This window comes from Equus quagga, chromosome 14 (assembly GCF_021613505.1).
Source record: "Equus quagga isolate Etosha38 chromosome 14, UCLA_HA_Equagga_1.0, whole genome shotgun sequence".
NCBI classification, from domain to species: domain Eukaryota; kingdom Metazoa; phylum Chordata; class Mammalia; order Perissodactyla; family Equidae; genus Equus; species Equus quagga.
In genome coordinates, this window is record NC_060280.1 from 24,664,124 (window position 1) to 24,678,389 (window position 14,266).

Genomic DNA, 14,266 nt, shown 5'->3' on the forward strand with positions numbered 1-14,266 from the left:
GAATATAAAAAGAAGAAGATGCGAATGTGGTTGTTTAAATGTAAATGGAAAACCTGAAAGGTGAGAAATTCTGGGGAGTTCTGGGGAGTTGCTATAGCAGGCCTACAGAAAAATAATGGGGAGAGAGAAAGAAACCACATGGAAATAAGAGAAGATAAATTTTTTTGAAATAAAGGATAAACTCTATCATGAGCCATGTCATTGGCTGGCCTAAGCATTTATTCCAGCCCGAGTGTCTAGACTCATCTAACTTCTGGACTATTGTAGTGAGAATTGAGTAGTTATGTACTGTCCAGGAGAAAGCTACTAAACAATGTAAACATTTTTGTTCTCCCCAAGTCTAATCCATGAAATTTGGAGGAAAGTGCCCCTTCCTCATATGTGTCCGCTCCTTAGCAACAGTACTAGTGGCACAGCTTCTTTTTCTATAAGTTTTTCTTTTTGATTCCTGACTTTTGTTGACTATTCAGAGAAGCCGTATATATGCAGTGTAATATGGATTAGGAATCACTACTGTGAAGGCAATTGCGGCTTTGGGTAGTAGATTAGAGTAAGGTTAGGGTTGGGTTCCTTGAAATCCTTCAAGCCTGGATTCTTCTGTGAAATCTAGTTGATGCATGAGTGATGAAAATGGTTTCTAAGTTGTAGTTTGCATCTCAAATTTCCTAAGGAGCTTCTTTAAATGCAGATGACGATGTGAACCTCCAAGGATTTAGTTAAGTAGGTAGAAGATGGTCCCTGGAAAATGCAGTTAAAACACAAAAGATACAGATTGTCCTAAGAATATGTTTTGAGAAACAATGGCTTATATTGATATCATTATTACCTTTAAGAAATAATTCTAAGATGACATACTTGGAATAATATCTTTAAAGAAGAGCTGCATTTCTTTAGTAACAACTGAGAAAAAAGGACGTTCCTTCTGGCAAACCCAACATGTGGCCCAACAGCAGCTCCAATTCCTTCCTGTTGACTGGTTTTCCAGGCTTGGAGGCAGCTCACCACTGGATTTCCACACCCTTCTTTTTCATCTACCTCTCTGTCCTTTTTGGCAATGGCACCCTCCTATGTCTCATTAAGGAAGATAGCAATCCTCATGAGCCTATGTACTACTTCCTGGCCAGACTGGTAGCTACAGACCTTGCAGTGACCTTGACCACCATGCCCATGGTGCTGGGAGTCCTCTGGTTGGATCACAGGGAGGTTGGAAATATAGCCTTCTTTTCTCAACCTACTTTATACACTTGCTTTTCTTTGTAGAGTCTGGTGTTTTGCTTACCATGGCCTATGACCATTTTATTGCCATTTGCAACCCCCTTAGGTATACCTTTATACTCACTAATACTTGAGTGGTGAAAATTGGGCCAGGAGTTCTGATGAGGGGATTTGTATCTGTTGTCCCCCTAATCTTATCCCTCTATTTTTTCTCCCTATTGCCACTACCATGTCCTTTTCCATGCATTCTGCCTTCACTAGGATGTCATCAAACTGGCCTTTGTGGACACCACCTTCAATTGACTGTATCCAGTTATGCTTGTAGTCATTATACTTTTGCTGGATTCTCTGATTATCCTCATCTCCTATGTGTTGATACTCAAGAGTGTCCTGAGGATCGCCTCTAGAGAAGAGAGGGCCAAGACCTTCAACACTTGTATCTCCCATATTTGTTGTGTCCTGGTTTTCTATGTCACAGCGATTGGGTTGTCTCTGATTCGTCAGTTTGGGAAGCAGCTTACATATATTTCCCACCTCGTTATGAGCTATGTGTATCTTCTATTCCCTCCGCTAATGAATCCTATAATCTAGTGTCAAGACCAAGCAGATCCAGAGTGACATTCTTCGTATTTTTACTACTCATAGATTTGGAGCCTGATCTATGACCATCGTAGCCCCTCACACAGAATGTGAGAACTCCAGTCTTTGGCAGAGCGGCAAAGAAGTCACATTTCCAACACCCGTGATGTTGGTAAAATAGTTGTGAAAATAGAGATACAAACTGCTGTAAAGTATCTCTTTAAGCCCAGGTCTTTGGCATCATCTAGTCTATGCAATTTTTAAAAGAATTTCTGCATACTGAATATCTCTGTCTGTTTGCCATTCAATTCTTATGATAATAATAACCAAGGTGTTTATAGGTAGGCTATAAGGTACCTAACATATATTTCTTTGGGATTAGAAAGGTAGCAGATAGAAACAACAGTTATAAGGATATAAAATTATGTGTTGGTTTGGGTCAAATGGAGTAAAGTTTGGTCAATTTATATTCAATTCAATCTCTAACTCCCATGAATTCCCCCATAGATACCCACACAAATTGTAGGGACCTATATGTTTGGTCACTAAAGCTCAGGAACTTTCCAAAAAAGAAGTGTGAATTCTCCTTTATTAGTGTTGTAATTACTTATCATCCCAACTATCTCATTGATTCCTCACTTCTCCATCAAATAATCACAACTTTGTCTCAAAAGCCATATGCTTATATTTACTCCCCAAGGCAGTATCTACTTATGATAAAGTTGTTTGTGATAAGAGGAACCATGGATAAATGAGAGGAAATAGATATAATGAGCACTTCTCTCCCTCTTTGCCCTCATTCTTATCCTACTACCCCAATCTTTAGTTCTGATGTTGCTGCCATCTCCAGAGCATCTACCAGTGGCTAACTAGTCTTTCTGAGTGGAAGAGGGAGTTTCCTCTCCATCCTTGTGCTATGAACAAGTCCTGAGGGACTGAAGGCATAGATTTCCACAATTTTGGAAGAATAATTTCTTTTTGTACATGTACCCTGACTCCATATTATAATTGTGAATATCTCAAGAAATAAAATAATATTATTCTTATTTGATTGAAATATTCTGATGAGTTAGGAAAGGACTTGAACTCAAGTTAAAGCAATCTCAAAGTGTGGAAGCTATATCTTTATTACACCTCAATCAGAGCAGAGATGGAACTAGGTGAACCGAGAGAAGGACTTATATAGTACATGCTATTGGTGTCATTGGTGCTTTGTTCAGATCCCTTTTCAGAAGTGTGCACCTACCCCTTGCTCCTGTGAGTGTTGGTTGCTCATTGCTCACGTTTACTGCTTTCTTCAGGTTATCATTCTCAGCTCAACTAGAATTGCCTCACCAAGATTGCAGTCCCTGGTCCCCAGGAAGCAGGCCATGGACATATACCAATGCTCTTACTTTCTGACGTTAAAATCCCTATGGGACTTTGTCCTAACTTATCTCCTTTCCCCACCTGCCCTGCTTTTCCTCACTACCAGTCTCCCGAGAGAATCTATTAATAAATTACATACATCTGAATCCCTCGCCTGGCTTTGTTTATAAGGAGTCCAACATAAGAAACCTGCAACTCTCATTTTTTGTCTATTTCATCAAGAAATTTAATTGTGAAAGGAGTGAGCTTATAAAAAGAGAGTAACTATATGTTTTACTCATTTTTTTATTCTTTCATATTCTATGGTATCCAAGTAACACAGTTTGAATACTAAATTGTTAGTTTGCGTGTATGTATGTGACATTAAGTTATGTCACTTTCAAATGTCCGTGAAATCCAACATGTGTCCCTCAATTTCTCCTACTCTGACCACTACATCTATAACTTATATTATTTATAATAATATCATGAGGTAGATATTATTGTCACTAATTTATAGATGAGGAATATGAAGATAAGAAAAGTTAAATACCTTATTCAAGGACATACAGTTTATAAGCAGTATAGTTGTGATTCAAATCCATATCTCCTAATTCTAAGGCCAGTGTAAACTGTACTCTGCCATCTCGAGTGGAATCTGTTTTCTTCCCTGTACTCCACCATGCTTATAGAAGCAGCATCTACCGTCTTCTGAGAATTTCTCCTTCTTCCACTCCGAAAATGTGCTTCCTTATAGGAGTTGATATTTTTCACTATATCTCCAAACCCCTATTCCCTGCCATGTAAAGCCAGTCAGAATCTTTTTCAGGAATTTTCATAATAAAATCATAAAAAAGAGTTATGCTTTCATTGTGGTAGAATTAGAAAGATGATATGCTTAGAATTGTTAATAGTCATGTTTTCCATGAGATGAGTGGTCTCAGACTATAATAAGCATTTGGATTAAATTATAAACAAGGAAATGCAAAAATCCCCCAAACCCTCAAGTCTCTGGTTCCATGTTTTTCTGAGGCTCAGTGACAAGGAAGGTAGTTGACTTTCTCCTTTGGTTCCACAGTGTAATAAAGACCTCCCTTTTTACTTTGTTTCATTTTCTTCAAACTAGCTTCAGTTGAGTTTCAGTCACTTATAACTAAAATAGTACTAATAATTACACAACTGCAGTTACGGATATGTGAATCTGCACCAACTAATACTTAAAATCTGCAAAATACTATTAGACAGAGAACTATCTATTTTTCCAAAATACAGGAAGTGAAAGCTGAAAAATTTTAGGAAATAAAATTGGTTGAGTATTTGGTAAATAATTTGTGAAAGTGATTGCCTTTATTTAGGAAATTCATTTTTGACTTGAAAGTAATTGAGGAAATAAATTCATGGGGAAGAGGTCGTAGTGTGAAAATAGAAACAGAAAACTGGGTGTGGGATTAAAGAATTACCTCCATTTATCCATATGGAAGAACTACAAATTGCTGACATCCACCTAGACATTTATTTCTTTGAAATCCATTTTATTAATCAAGATAAGAACACCATTTCCTAGGCTGTATGTTATTATAAACATGAAATTTAGAGTTTACTATAGATTCATACGGTTCTTCCCGTGGTAAAATGCTGGGTACCATTAGCACACTATTTGCAACAGGATTTCCCAGGAAACACTGCAAATGTGGTTTGTATTCATAAGCAGCGTAGACTTCAGAGTGGTCCACTGGACCAACACACCAACACATCAGTGAATCTCTTTCAATAAGACAGCGTGGTGAAGTGTGTAATTTTGCTTACGATCACTGAAAGACTTAAAAAAATAACCTGTACGTGGAAGGACTTCATGATAAATAAATTCACTGGTGCCTATTGAGATGAATGAACAGCATGTAGTTAGAGGAGACTAAGGTGTATAAGAATATATATTAGGGAAAAGCTTTTGTAATTATCATCTTCTCCTCTCAAAAGAATGTTACCATTCTATAGTATGGGCTTTAAGGCATAATTTATCACAAATATTGAATTTGAGTTAGGAAATGAAAAGCTACGTGTGCATTCTTGTGGATGAAAGACAGAAACCAGACTTTAAAATAATCAGAAAGAAAGTGAAAAACATTAAAGAAATCTGAAAAACGAAATTGTGATCTAATAAGTCAGCAGATTATTCCTCCTTCAAATGTAAAATAAATTCATGCTAGGTGAGAGACAGATGAGTTTCACTCAGTTAGTTAACAAATGGTTGTGGGTTCAATCTCAGGAGATGCAGCCCTTTGTAAGGTAAATGAAATATCACATATTTAAAGATAAATTTTAGATATTATGAGTATTAAATTAGGTACTCAGAGTGATTAGAAATGTTCAAAGGACCCAGAGTTCTCTATATCCAACTAAAGAATCTCAATTCATTTTTATTTTATTTTATTTTATTTTATTTTATTTTATTTACATCCTCAGACAGAATTGTTGTTATGAATAAGCTCATAAACAACACCCATTTTTCTTTTTCTTTGATGAGGGAGATTGGCCTTGAGCTAATCTCTTTTACCAATCATTTTAAGGTCTCACAGTTAGTCTACGCTCTACGATACATTTAGAAGACAAAGCTAAGACAAGACAAGAATGTTCCTCAGATCCTTATCTCTGCAAGAATATGAGTATAGTCCTTCCTACTCAAGGACAAATTATCAAAGAAAGTCGAGAATGGTAAGAACACCATGACCATGTCCACTACTTCACTTTACTACTAGATACTTGAAGTAAAAGAAGAATTTTAACTTGATTTGTATTGTTCTCCATGCAAGAACTGTGACTTCTGGGTAAGACTTACCAAGAGACACGTTAAAAACTTACTCTTTGAAAGAATTTGTCAGCAATTACATTCCTTTACGGGAAAATATCACCTCAAGAATGCATGTGTTGGGCCAGCCCAGTGGGATAGGGATTAAGTTTGGCACACTCTGCTTCAGCAGTCTGGGCTCGGTTCCCGGGCATGGACCTACACCACTCGTCTGTCAGTGGTCATGCTGTGGTGATGGCTCACATACAATAAAGAGGAAGATTGGCAAAAGATGTTAGCTCAGGGTTAGTCTTCCTCACCAAAAAAGGGGAAAAAAAAGGAAAGAAAAGAAAGAACGCATGTGTCAAGTACTGCAGTGAGTCATGTCATCTGAAACCAAGGAAAGGTAAGTGTCAGGGAATTATCTAAAAACTTCACCTAAGTTTAGTGAGATTTCTTGCTCCAGGATTCAGGAATGACAAAATCAAGATCTTCTCTTTTGAGGGGAGGATCAGAAAGGACAAAGGTGATTTCACAACACAACTTCTATCTATTAGATGAAGCTACCATTCTTCTTTCTGTCTGCAATCAAAACATGGCAGCATAGGACATAGCTCTGGAGGCCCACCTCCTTCCCCAGAGGAGGCCAGGAAAAAATATCCCAGAACTCTAATTATCTGCAACCAGAAGGATGCTGGGGAACCATTTTACTATACAAATAACATCACCAATTAATACTGTTGGCAGTCTTCAAAGAGAACTCCTTGCATGAGGTTCTACATTGAGACCCAGCAATTACCCCTCTCCTTAGTTCCCGGTGCCCCAGGTAAGGCTCTGGTGACTGTGGGAAAATGGAATGGAAATAATAGAGAGGATCATAAAGATGACCAGTCTTCTTGGACTACTCTTCCTTTATGTAGATGTTGCAAGAAGGTAAATAGAGAACTGAGGAAAGCTATCCATCTCCACAATTCTGTCCACTGTAACAAATTGCAGTATAAAAGTTCAACTCCCTAGAAAATACCCAGTCCTCAGAGATAGGCAGTGATGTTTTTGTCCTGGATGCTTATATAAATAACCAAGAGATTCAGGTTGCTACCTAGACTTTCTTGATAGCCCAAGGCTATAAAGAAATTTTTCTAGCAATAGGAATATTCTTTGGAAGAGGCAGGAAGGGAAAGAGAGACTGAGGTTGGTAGTGAAAATGCAGGGCGGGGTCATTACGACGCATGTAGGTCTCTATATTACTTCTCTTTTTGGTGCTGTTCTCTATGCTGTTTTCCTTCTCTCATATATCCCTATATTACCTTTCTGCCTCTCTTTCTTCTTCTTTGTTCCTTTTGCCTTCATTAATTTGACTAATTCTTAGTTATAGGATGAAACTATGTGTGTATTCTTATCTCAATGCCTACCTTTAAGAGCTAATGTTCCCTTAAGTCTTGGAAATGATCATTGTGTAAGAGCTCCACTGGGGGTAAGACACAGTCAGTCCTGATCAGTCATGTCTACTATTGGAGAAAAACTTGAGCCTGGAGGGCCTGATGGTGTCCACATATGCAGGTAGTTGGTGAGTTATTGGTGATTCTTTTTTTTTTTTTTAAAGATTGGCACCTGGGCTAACAACTGTTGCCAATCTTCCTTTTTTTTTTTCTGCTTTATCTCCCCAAACCCCCCAATACACAGTTGTATATCTTAGTTGCATGTCCTTCTAGTTGTGGGATGTGGGACGCTGCCTCAACGTGGCCTGACGAGTGGTGCCATGTCCGCGCCCAGGATCCGAACCCTGGGCTGCTGCAGTGGAGCGCTTGAACTTAACCACTCGGCCACGGAGCCGGCCCAATATTGGTGATTCTTAATTGGACACATTTGAGAGAATTCAGTGCTCGGATCAGTCAGCTTACAAATAACCAACTAGGGTATAAGTAAATATTATTTGGAAGTCAATGTTAATTACATAAATCAGTTTAACCATCAATGTTAATAACTGATTGGGAGTACATGCATGTTTTAATTAGATTGATTTAATTAGAGCCACTAGGTATGAGAGATTGGTAATATAAAATAAAAGATAGATAAAAGATAAAAGATAAAAGAAAAAGATAGAAGATAAAAGACAAAACTGAAAATGAAGTAATGAGAGTTTAGGAAAAACAAAAGTGAGAATTCTAGGAGAAACAAAAGATTGATTATTGAGATGGAAGGGAAATATCAATTAAACAGAAAGATGGGAAAAGACATTTATATTTATTGCTCACTAATATTTATTTTGCATTTAGTATAATCTAAGGATTCTACATTTATTGTCACTTTTATTTTTCACGTCTGTTATGACAATCAATGTTTAATATGCATCCACCTCATTAGACTATAAGATAAGAGTTCAGGAATACTATCTGTTTTCCTTTTGTTTTAAGATTTAAGTTTATTGGAGCAGTTTTAGATTTACAAGAAAATTGAGAGGAAGATACAGAGATTTCCCATATGCTCTCTGTCCCCACACATGCATAGCCTCCCTCATGATCAGCATCGTTCATCAGAATAGCACATTTTTTTACCAAAGATGAACTTGATTGACAAATCAACCACCCAAAGTCCATAGTTTACCTTAGGGTTCCCTACTCTTGGTATTGTACATTCTGTGGGCTTGGCAAAAGTATGATGACATATATCCATCATTATAATACCATACAAAGTATTTTCTCTACCCTAAAAATCCTCTGTGCTCTGCTTATTCATCTCCCCCATCCATCCGCTCCTGGAAACCACTGATCTTTTTATTGTCTCCATAGTTTTGCCTTTTCCAGATGTCATATAATTGGAATCATACAATATGTAGCCTTTTCATATTAACTTCTTTCATTTAGTTAATATTCATCTAAGGTTCCTCCATGTCTTCTCATGGGTTGATAGCTCAATTCTTGTTAGTGCTGAATAATATTCCACTATATGGATTACCACAGTTTATGTATCCATTCACCTATTGAAGGACATCTTGGTTGCTTCCAATTTTGACAGTTATGAATAAAGATGCTATAAACATATGTGTGCAAGTTTTTGTGTAGATATGTTTTCCACTTCTTTGAGTAAATACCAAGGAGCATGATTACTGGATTGTATGATAAGAGTGTGTTTTGTTTTGTAAGAAACTGTCAAACTGTCTTCCAAAGCAGCTGTACCATTTTGCATTTCCACCGCAATGAATGAGAATTCTTGTGTCTCCAAATTCTCACCAGCATTTGGTGTTGTTAGTGTTCACGATTTTGTCCATTCTAATAAGTGTGTCTGCTATTTTACTACTATATTCATTGCATTTAGCACAACCACGTGTGATTTAAAGAAGCAAGAAATATCAGATTACTGAGTAATGAAAACAAATATGATTGTCCTTAGGTAAACTTTAGGAACTGAAAAAAGAGTCACTTCCAAGTTTCTCTCTTCTGTCTTCTGGCACCAAATACAGTGGAGTAGTAAACTCCATAAAGTTTAGAAATATAACAATTACATGGGGTCAGAACGTACCTGCAGACTTCAAGCACCCTTCTTTGGGGCTCCCTGAGTGGGTTGATCCTGTGGTATTGCATAATACATTTATCCATACAAAGTATTAAGTAAGCTTCAATTCTAGTAAAGATGATATAATCCAAAGAGAACTTATTTTTATTATTCACAAATGATGAGGTTTGTATACTTAGAGTTCCACCCATTTCCTCATTTATATAGATATCATAAATTCCCATTTGTTAAATCAATGAACACATAATATGAATGGTGTATCCAAAATAAGTGTGCTGAATTTTTTTCCTATGATATAAAACTTATTCACAATAGAGAGGAGAAAAAACTAGAAGACAGTACTAGAAACAGACAAAGTGTCTTGGATTTCAGGTGAGATCGAGCTAGACATTCAGGTAAGCTTTAGCAGAAGATTCTGACCAAGGTAATGAGGGATTAGAAAATATTGGAATTAGAGTACCCAGAAGAGAAGTTTACGAAGAAGGGATACAAAGTTGAGCACTATTCTATTCAAAGACTGACTTCTTAGTTTTCAAATGATATGGCAAAAATAATTTTTGTAGTCTGGAGCTGTACTATCCAATACTGTAGCCTATGGTTAGCTTGATTTAGGATGTTCTGTAAGTATAAACTACAAACTGGATTTTGAATAATTAGCACAAAAAAAGTAAAAATAGCTCATTCATGATCCTCACACTGATTACCTATGAAATGATAATATTTTGGATATAGTGAATTAAATACAATATATTATTAAAATAATTTCAACTCTTTCCTTTCTACCCTTTTTAATGTGGCTACTAGAAAATTTAAAATAACATAAGTGGCTCAAATTATATTTCTACTGGACAGTTCTGGTCTGCAGAGGTCTTTTTCTGCTTCTCCTCAGGATTCCACCATGCGGTCCAACATCAGTGCTGTCCCTTTTCTACTGACTGGCTTCCCAGGTCTGGAGATATTTCATCCTTGGATTTCCATCTCCTTCTTTGTCATCTATGTCTCCATACTTCTCAGCAATGGCACCCTTCTATTCCTTATCGGAGAAGAACACACTCTTCATGAGCCTACGTACTACTTTCTGGCTGTGCTGGCAGCCACAGACCTTGGAGTGACTTTGACAACAATGCCTACCGTGCTTGGTGTTCTGTGGCTGAATCACAGGGAGATCAGCCCTGAGGCCTGCTACTTCCAGGCCTATCTAATCCACTCATTCTCTATTGTGGAGTCGGGAGTCTTACTTGTCATGGCCTATGATCGTTTTATTGCCATCTGCAATCCCCTGAGATACACCTCCATTCTCACCAACACAACCGTGGTGAAGATAGGTCTTGGGGTTCTAATGAGGGGATTTATATTTATTGTGCCCATAATCATCACCCTTTCTCAATTCCCCTACTGCAAATCTCATGTCCTCTCCCATGCCTTCTGTCTGCACCAGGATGTGATCAAACTGGCCTGTGCTGACATCACCTTCAACAGACTCTATCCTATAGCTGTGGTCTCATTAACTGGTTTCTCGGACTCTGTGCTTATCCTTATCTCTTATATCCTAATTCTGAAGACTGTCATGGGAATTGCCTCAGGTAAAGAGAGGGCTAAGGCTCTATATACTTGTGTCTCCCATATTAGCTGTGTTCTGGTTTTTATGTCACTGTCACTGGGCTGACCCTCATTCATCAATTTGGAAAATATGTGTCACATGTACTGCATATTATCATGAGCTATGTCTACTTCCTCTTCCCCCCTTTTGTGAATTCAATAATCTATAGAATTAAGACCAAGCAGATACAGAATGGTATCAATCACCTTCTTTCTTTCCACAGAATTTGAGCCTGATTCACTTACTTTGGAGCTTCTCCCCATTGCATGATGGGTTTCTTGGAACAATGGACTATATAATGCCAGTGTGATTCAGAATCAAAAAGACTAGCATTCCTGTCATTTAAAAGACCCAGAGCCGTTGCTCTGATTCTCAGCCCCTCATCCCTGTTACACTCCCAAGGACATTGACCTTACTCCTGCTGCTCTTGGTAGCTTGGTTTGCTTTATTCTGTCATATTCTACACTGGCAGAATCACTGTCTTCATGATTATATAGGGTCAATGATACTTGATATGGCTGAAGAGTCTATTTGACAAGAGGAGAATGGCATACCTTAATAGAGTTTCCCAGCACTGTGTGGAAAACATTTAAAAAATGATCTGTATGCCTGGCAGTGCATCAGAGATGATGAAAGGTCTTGGACAACACCACTGGTACTGCATGGCACTAGACTGTATCAGAAGTGGATGAGAATAAAATATTCAAACCAAGAGAGGTCTTGCTGACAAAAAAGCGAAAGGCTAAACGAGCAGATGCCAGTATAGCTAAATGTCCACTAAGGATTAGTGAGAAGGCTCTAGTTGATAATACCTGATGTCTTCAACCTTATGGTATGAGGACTCCAAACTATTCATAATAAAATAAAGTTCTATTTCTTGCACACATGAGTCTTTGTTCTGCGTTCTGCAATTCATAACCTCTACACATGCTAATGAAAAAGTGATATTAGTCATGGAAGCATTCTAATAATATGCTTGCAGAGGGAACATTTTGTCTTTTTTCTGGATCAGGGTGATGGTAGTGAAATAAACTGTCTTCAGGAAATATTGTAATTGTATGGTCTTGAAACACATAAGATATTTAAGGGAAGTTCATTCAAGGCCTTGCATGCATTTTATTCCTCGCAGGGGTCAACATGACCAGAATCTGTGTATCAGCAATATAGGAAGAGAAGCTAAATTTTATTAGTTCCTCAAGAGGTAAGGAGGGATGGGGAGAATGATGTACATTAAGCAAAATTATAAAAAATATTTTGGCCGATAAAATGTCAGTGTATTCAATCAATAATTAGTCCACGACTGTTTTATTGTAGAAGGAGTTGCACATTCCCATGTGTTTCCAGGATCACTGGGGTTATTTCCTGTAAGCAGTAGATTCTCTTTTAAAGGAATTTACTTCCACTGAAAACGGTTATTTACAAAATAACCTTTGACAGCTACTGATTTAGATCTTCCATCATTGTGCACTCTCATTCTCAATTCACCTAGTTTTTTTTCTCATTTTAATTAGGTTTTTCCCATTAATTTTATGAGAGAAAATAATGAGTAGATCAATTAATGTGTGCAATCCAGTCAGTTTAAAAATGCAAAAAAAAAGGGTATATAACAAGAACTTAAAAGCAAGGAAAAAGTTACATTTAAAAAAATCATAAGGCAATATGACATTTTGTTCTAACATACTAAGTGTCTCTAATAGTGATACCTGGAAACAAATTCAAAGAGAAACAATGAAAAAGAGAAAGTAATTTCATGTTTACAAACTATTTAAAGAATATGAAACAAGCATGATCTTTATTTTCTTATCAAAATACATAAGCAAAAAACATCCAAAAAATGTGAGAAAATTTAATAGAAATGTAGTTAACAACCATTTCTATTATACTATCTTAACACACATAAAGTTATATTCTAACTTTTATAATATGTGCATTTTTCCCAAATTTCCCTAGATAAAATGAACAGAGTATATGATAGAAATAAGGAACATCCTATTACATTTAAAAAGACCAAAACTGTAATTATTTTTCTACTTTTGGATATGGTAAATTTACTAATGTCAATTTATTCTTACAAAATAAGGAAAATTTGTAAAAAAAAAAAAGTTATAGCATTGCAGAAAGAATGTGGTCTTTGAACAGGCCATTTTATCTCCGAGGCTTAGTTATCCCCTCTATCAATTAATAAGAAAATGCACCTTGTGAGAGTTTTTCCCTGAAAATTTGAGAAAATACATATTGCTGTTAGTACTCATATGTTCTATTAATTATATTGGTAACATCATCAAAGACACACATCTGAAAATTTTGATCTGTCAACATGAAAATAAGAAGGAAGGGCATTCAGCTAGTAGGAATTATTAAATATATGATTATTCTTTTATATGATGAAATATGTAGCTAATAAGAATGACATTATGAGAAGTTTTAAACAGCCTTCGAAAATGAGGGACTACTTCAAGCTTTCTCCCTCAGTGACTCCCAGTGTAGCTTTCTCCAACAAGGCCAGGACGTCCAGTTCTCTGACACTTTTGTTTCTGATTCCTTCTTGTCTTCATTTACCTTTACACTCTAAATGGATTTTACTATTCAGTTCTTTAAAGAGTGTCATGTCCTTATCCTATGGGTTTTTTTTTTTTTTTTTGCTAATTTTAAATCCATTCTAGACATTTCATTCTTCTATACTCTTCTGAGAAAACATAACAAAACATAGCAAAACTACTCCTTATTCAGCTTTTAACAATTTCCAGGCCTTGTGCCAACACTCACGTGCATTAACTTATACAATTTTTACCATCATTCTTAGGAGTATTTATTTAATCCTTGTAAAAATCTTGCCAACAACTTTTACCATCCCCATTTTTCAGATGAGGAAGCTAAAGTGCTGGGTATGTTAAGAAAGAGAACCTATAAGAAGTAGGGTTAGAGTGCATACTCAGCTTGACTGGCTCCAGAGCCCATGCTCTTTGAAACTAATTCCTGTAGTTTGAAACAATATTTCTAATCTAATCTGATCTGATCTGATTATTGATCATCCTCAAGTCTCTTCTGCTGTTATATTTGTTTTCCAAACTCAAGGTACATATATATACCTGCCCATAAAACACCTCTATCTGACTGCTTACAGATGTGGAATGCCTTAAACTGAGTGGGTTCGCGCCATTCTTTTGTCAAATCTAGAGTGTAAAACAATGTTTAGTGCAAAAGGGTTAAACAACAAATAATTGTTG

At 36.7% G+C, this 14,266-nt stretch overlaps 1 protein-coding gene and 1 pseudogene across 1 annotated transcript; both read left to right on the forward strand.

Annotated features, from left to right (window-relative positions):
- Window positions 1-936: 936 nt before the first annotated feature.
- LOC124225403 (olfactory receptor 51B5-like) lies at window positions 937-1,873 on the forward strand (annotated as a pseudogene).
- Window positions 1,874-10,337: 8,464 nt separating this feature from the next.
- On the forward strand, window positions 10,338-11,269 carry LOC124225402 (olfactory receptor 51B5-like). Its single transcript, XM_046638058.1, is given in 2 exon segments — window positions 10,338-11,076; window positions 11,079-11,269. Coding segments are annotated over 2 exon segments (930 nt in total).
- The last annotated feature ends 2,997 nt before the right edge of the window (window positions 11,270-14,266 follow it).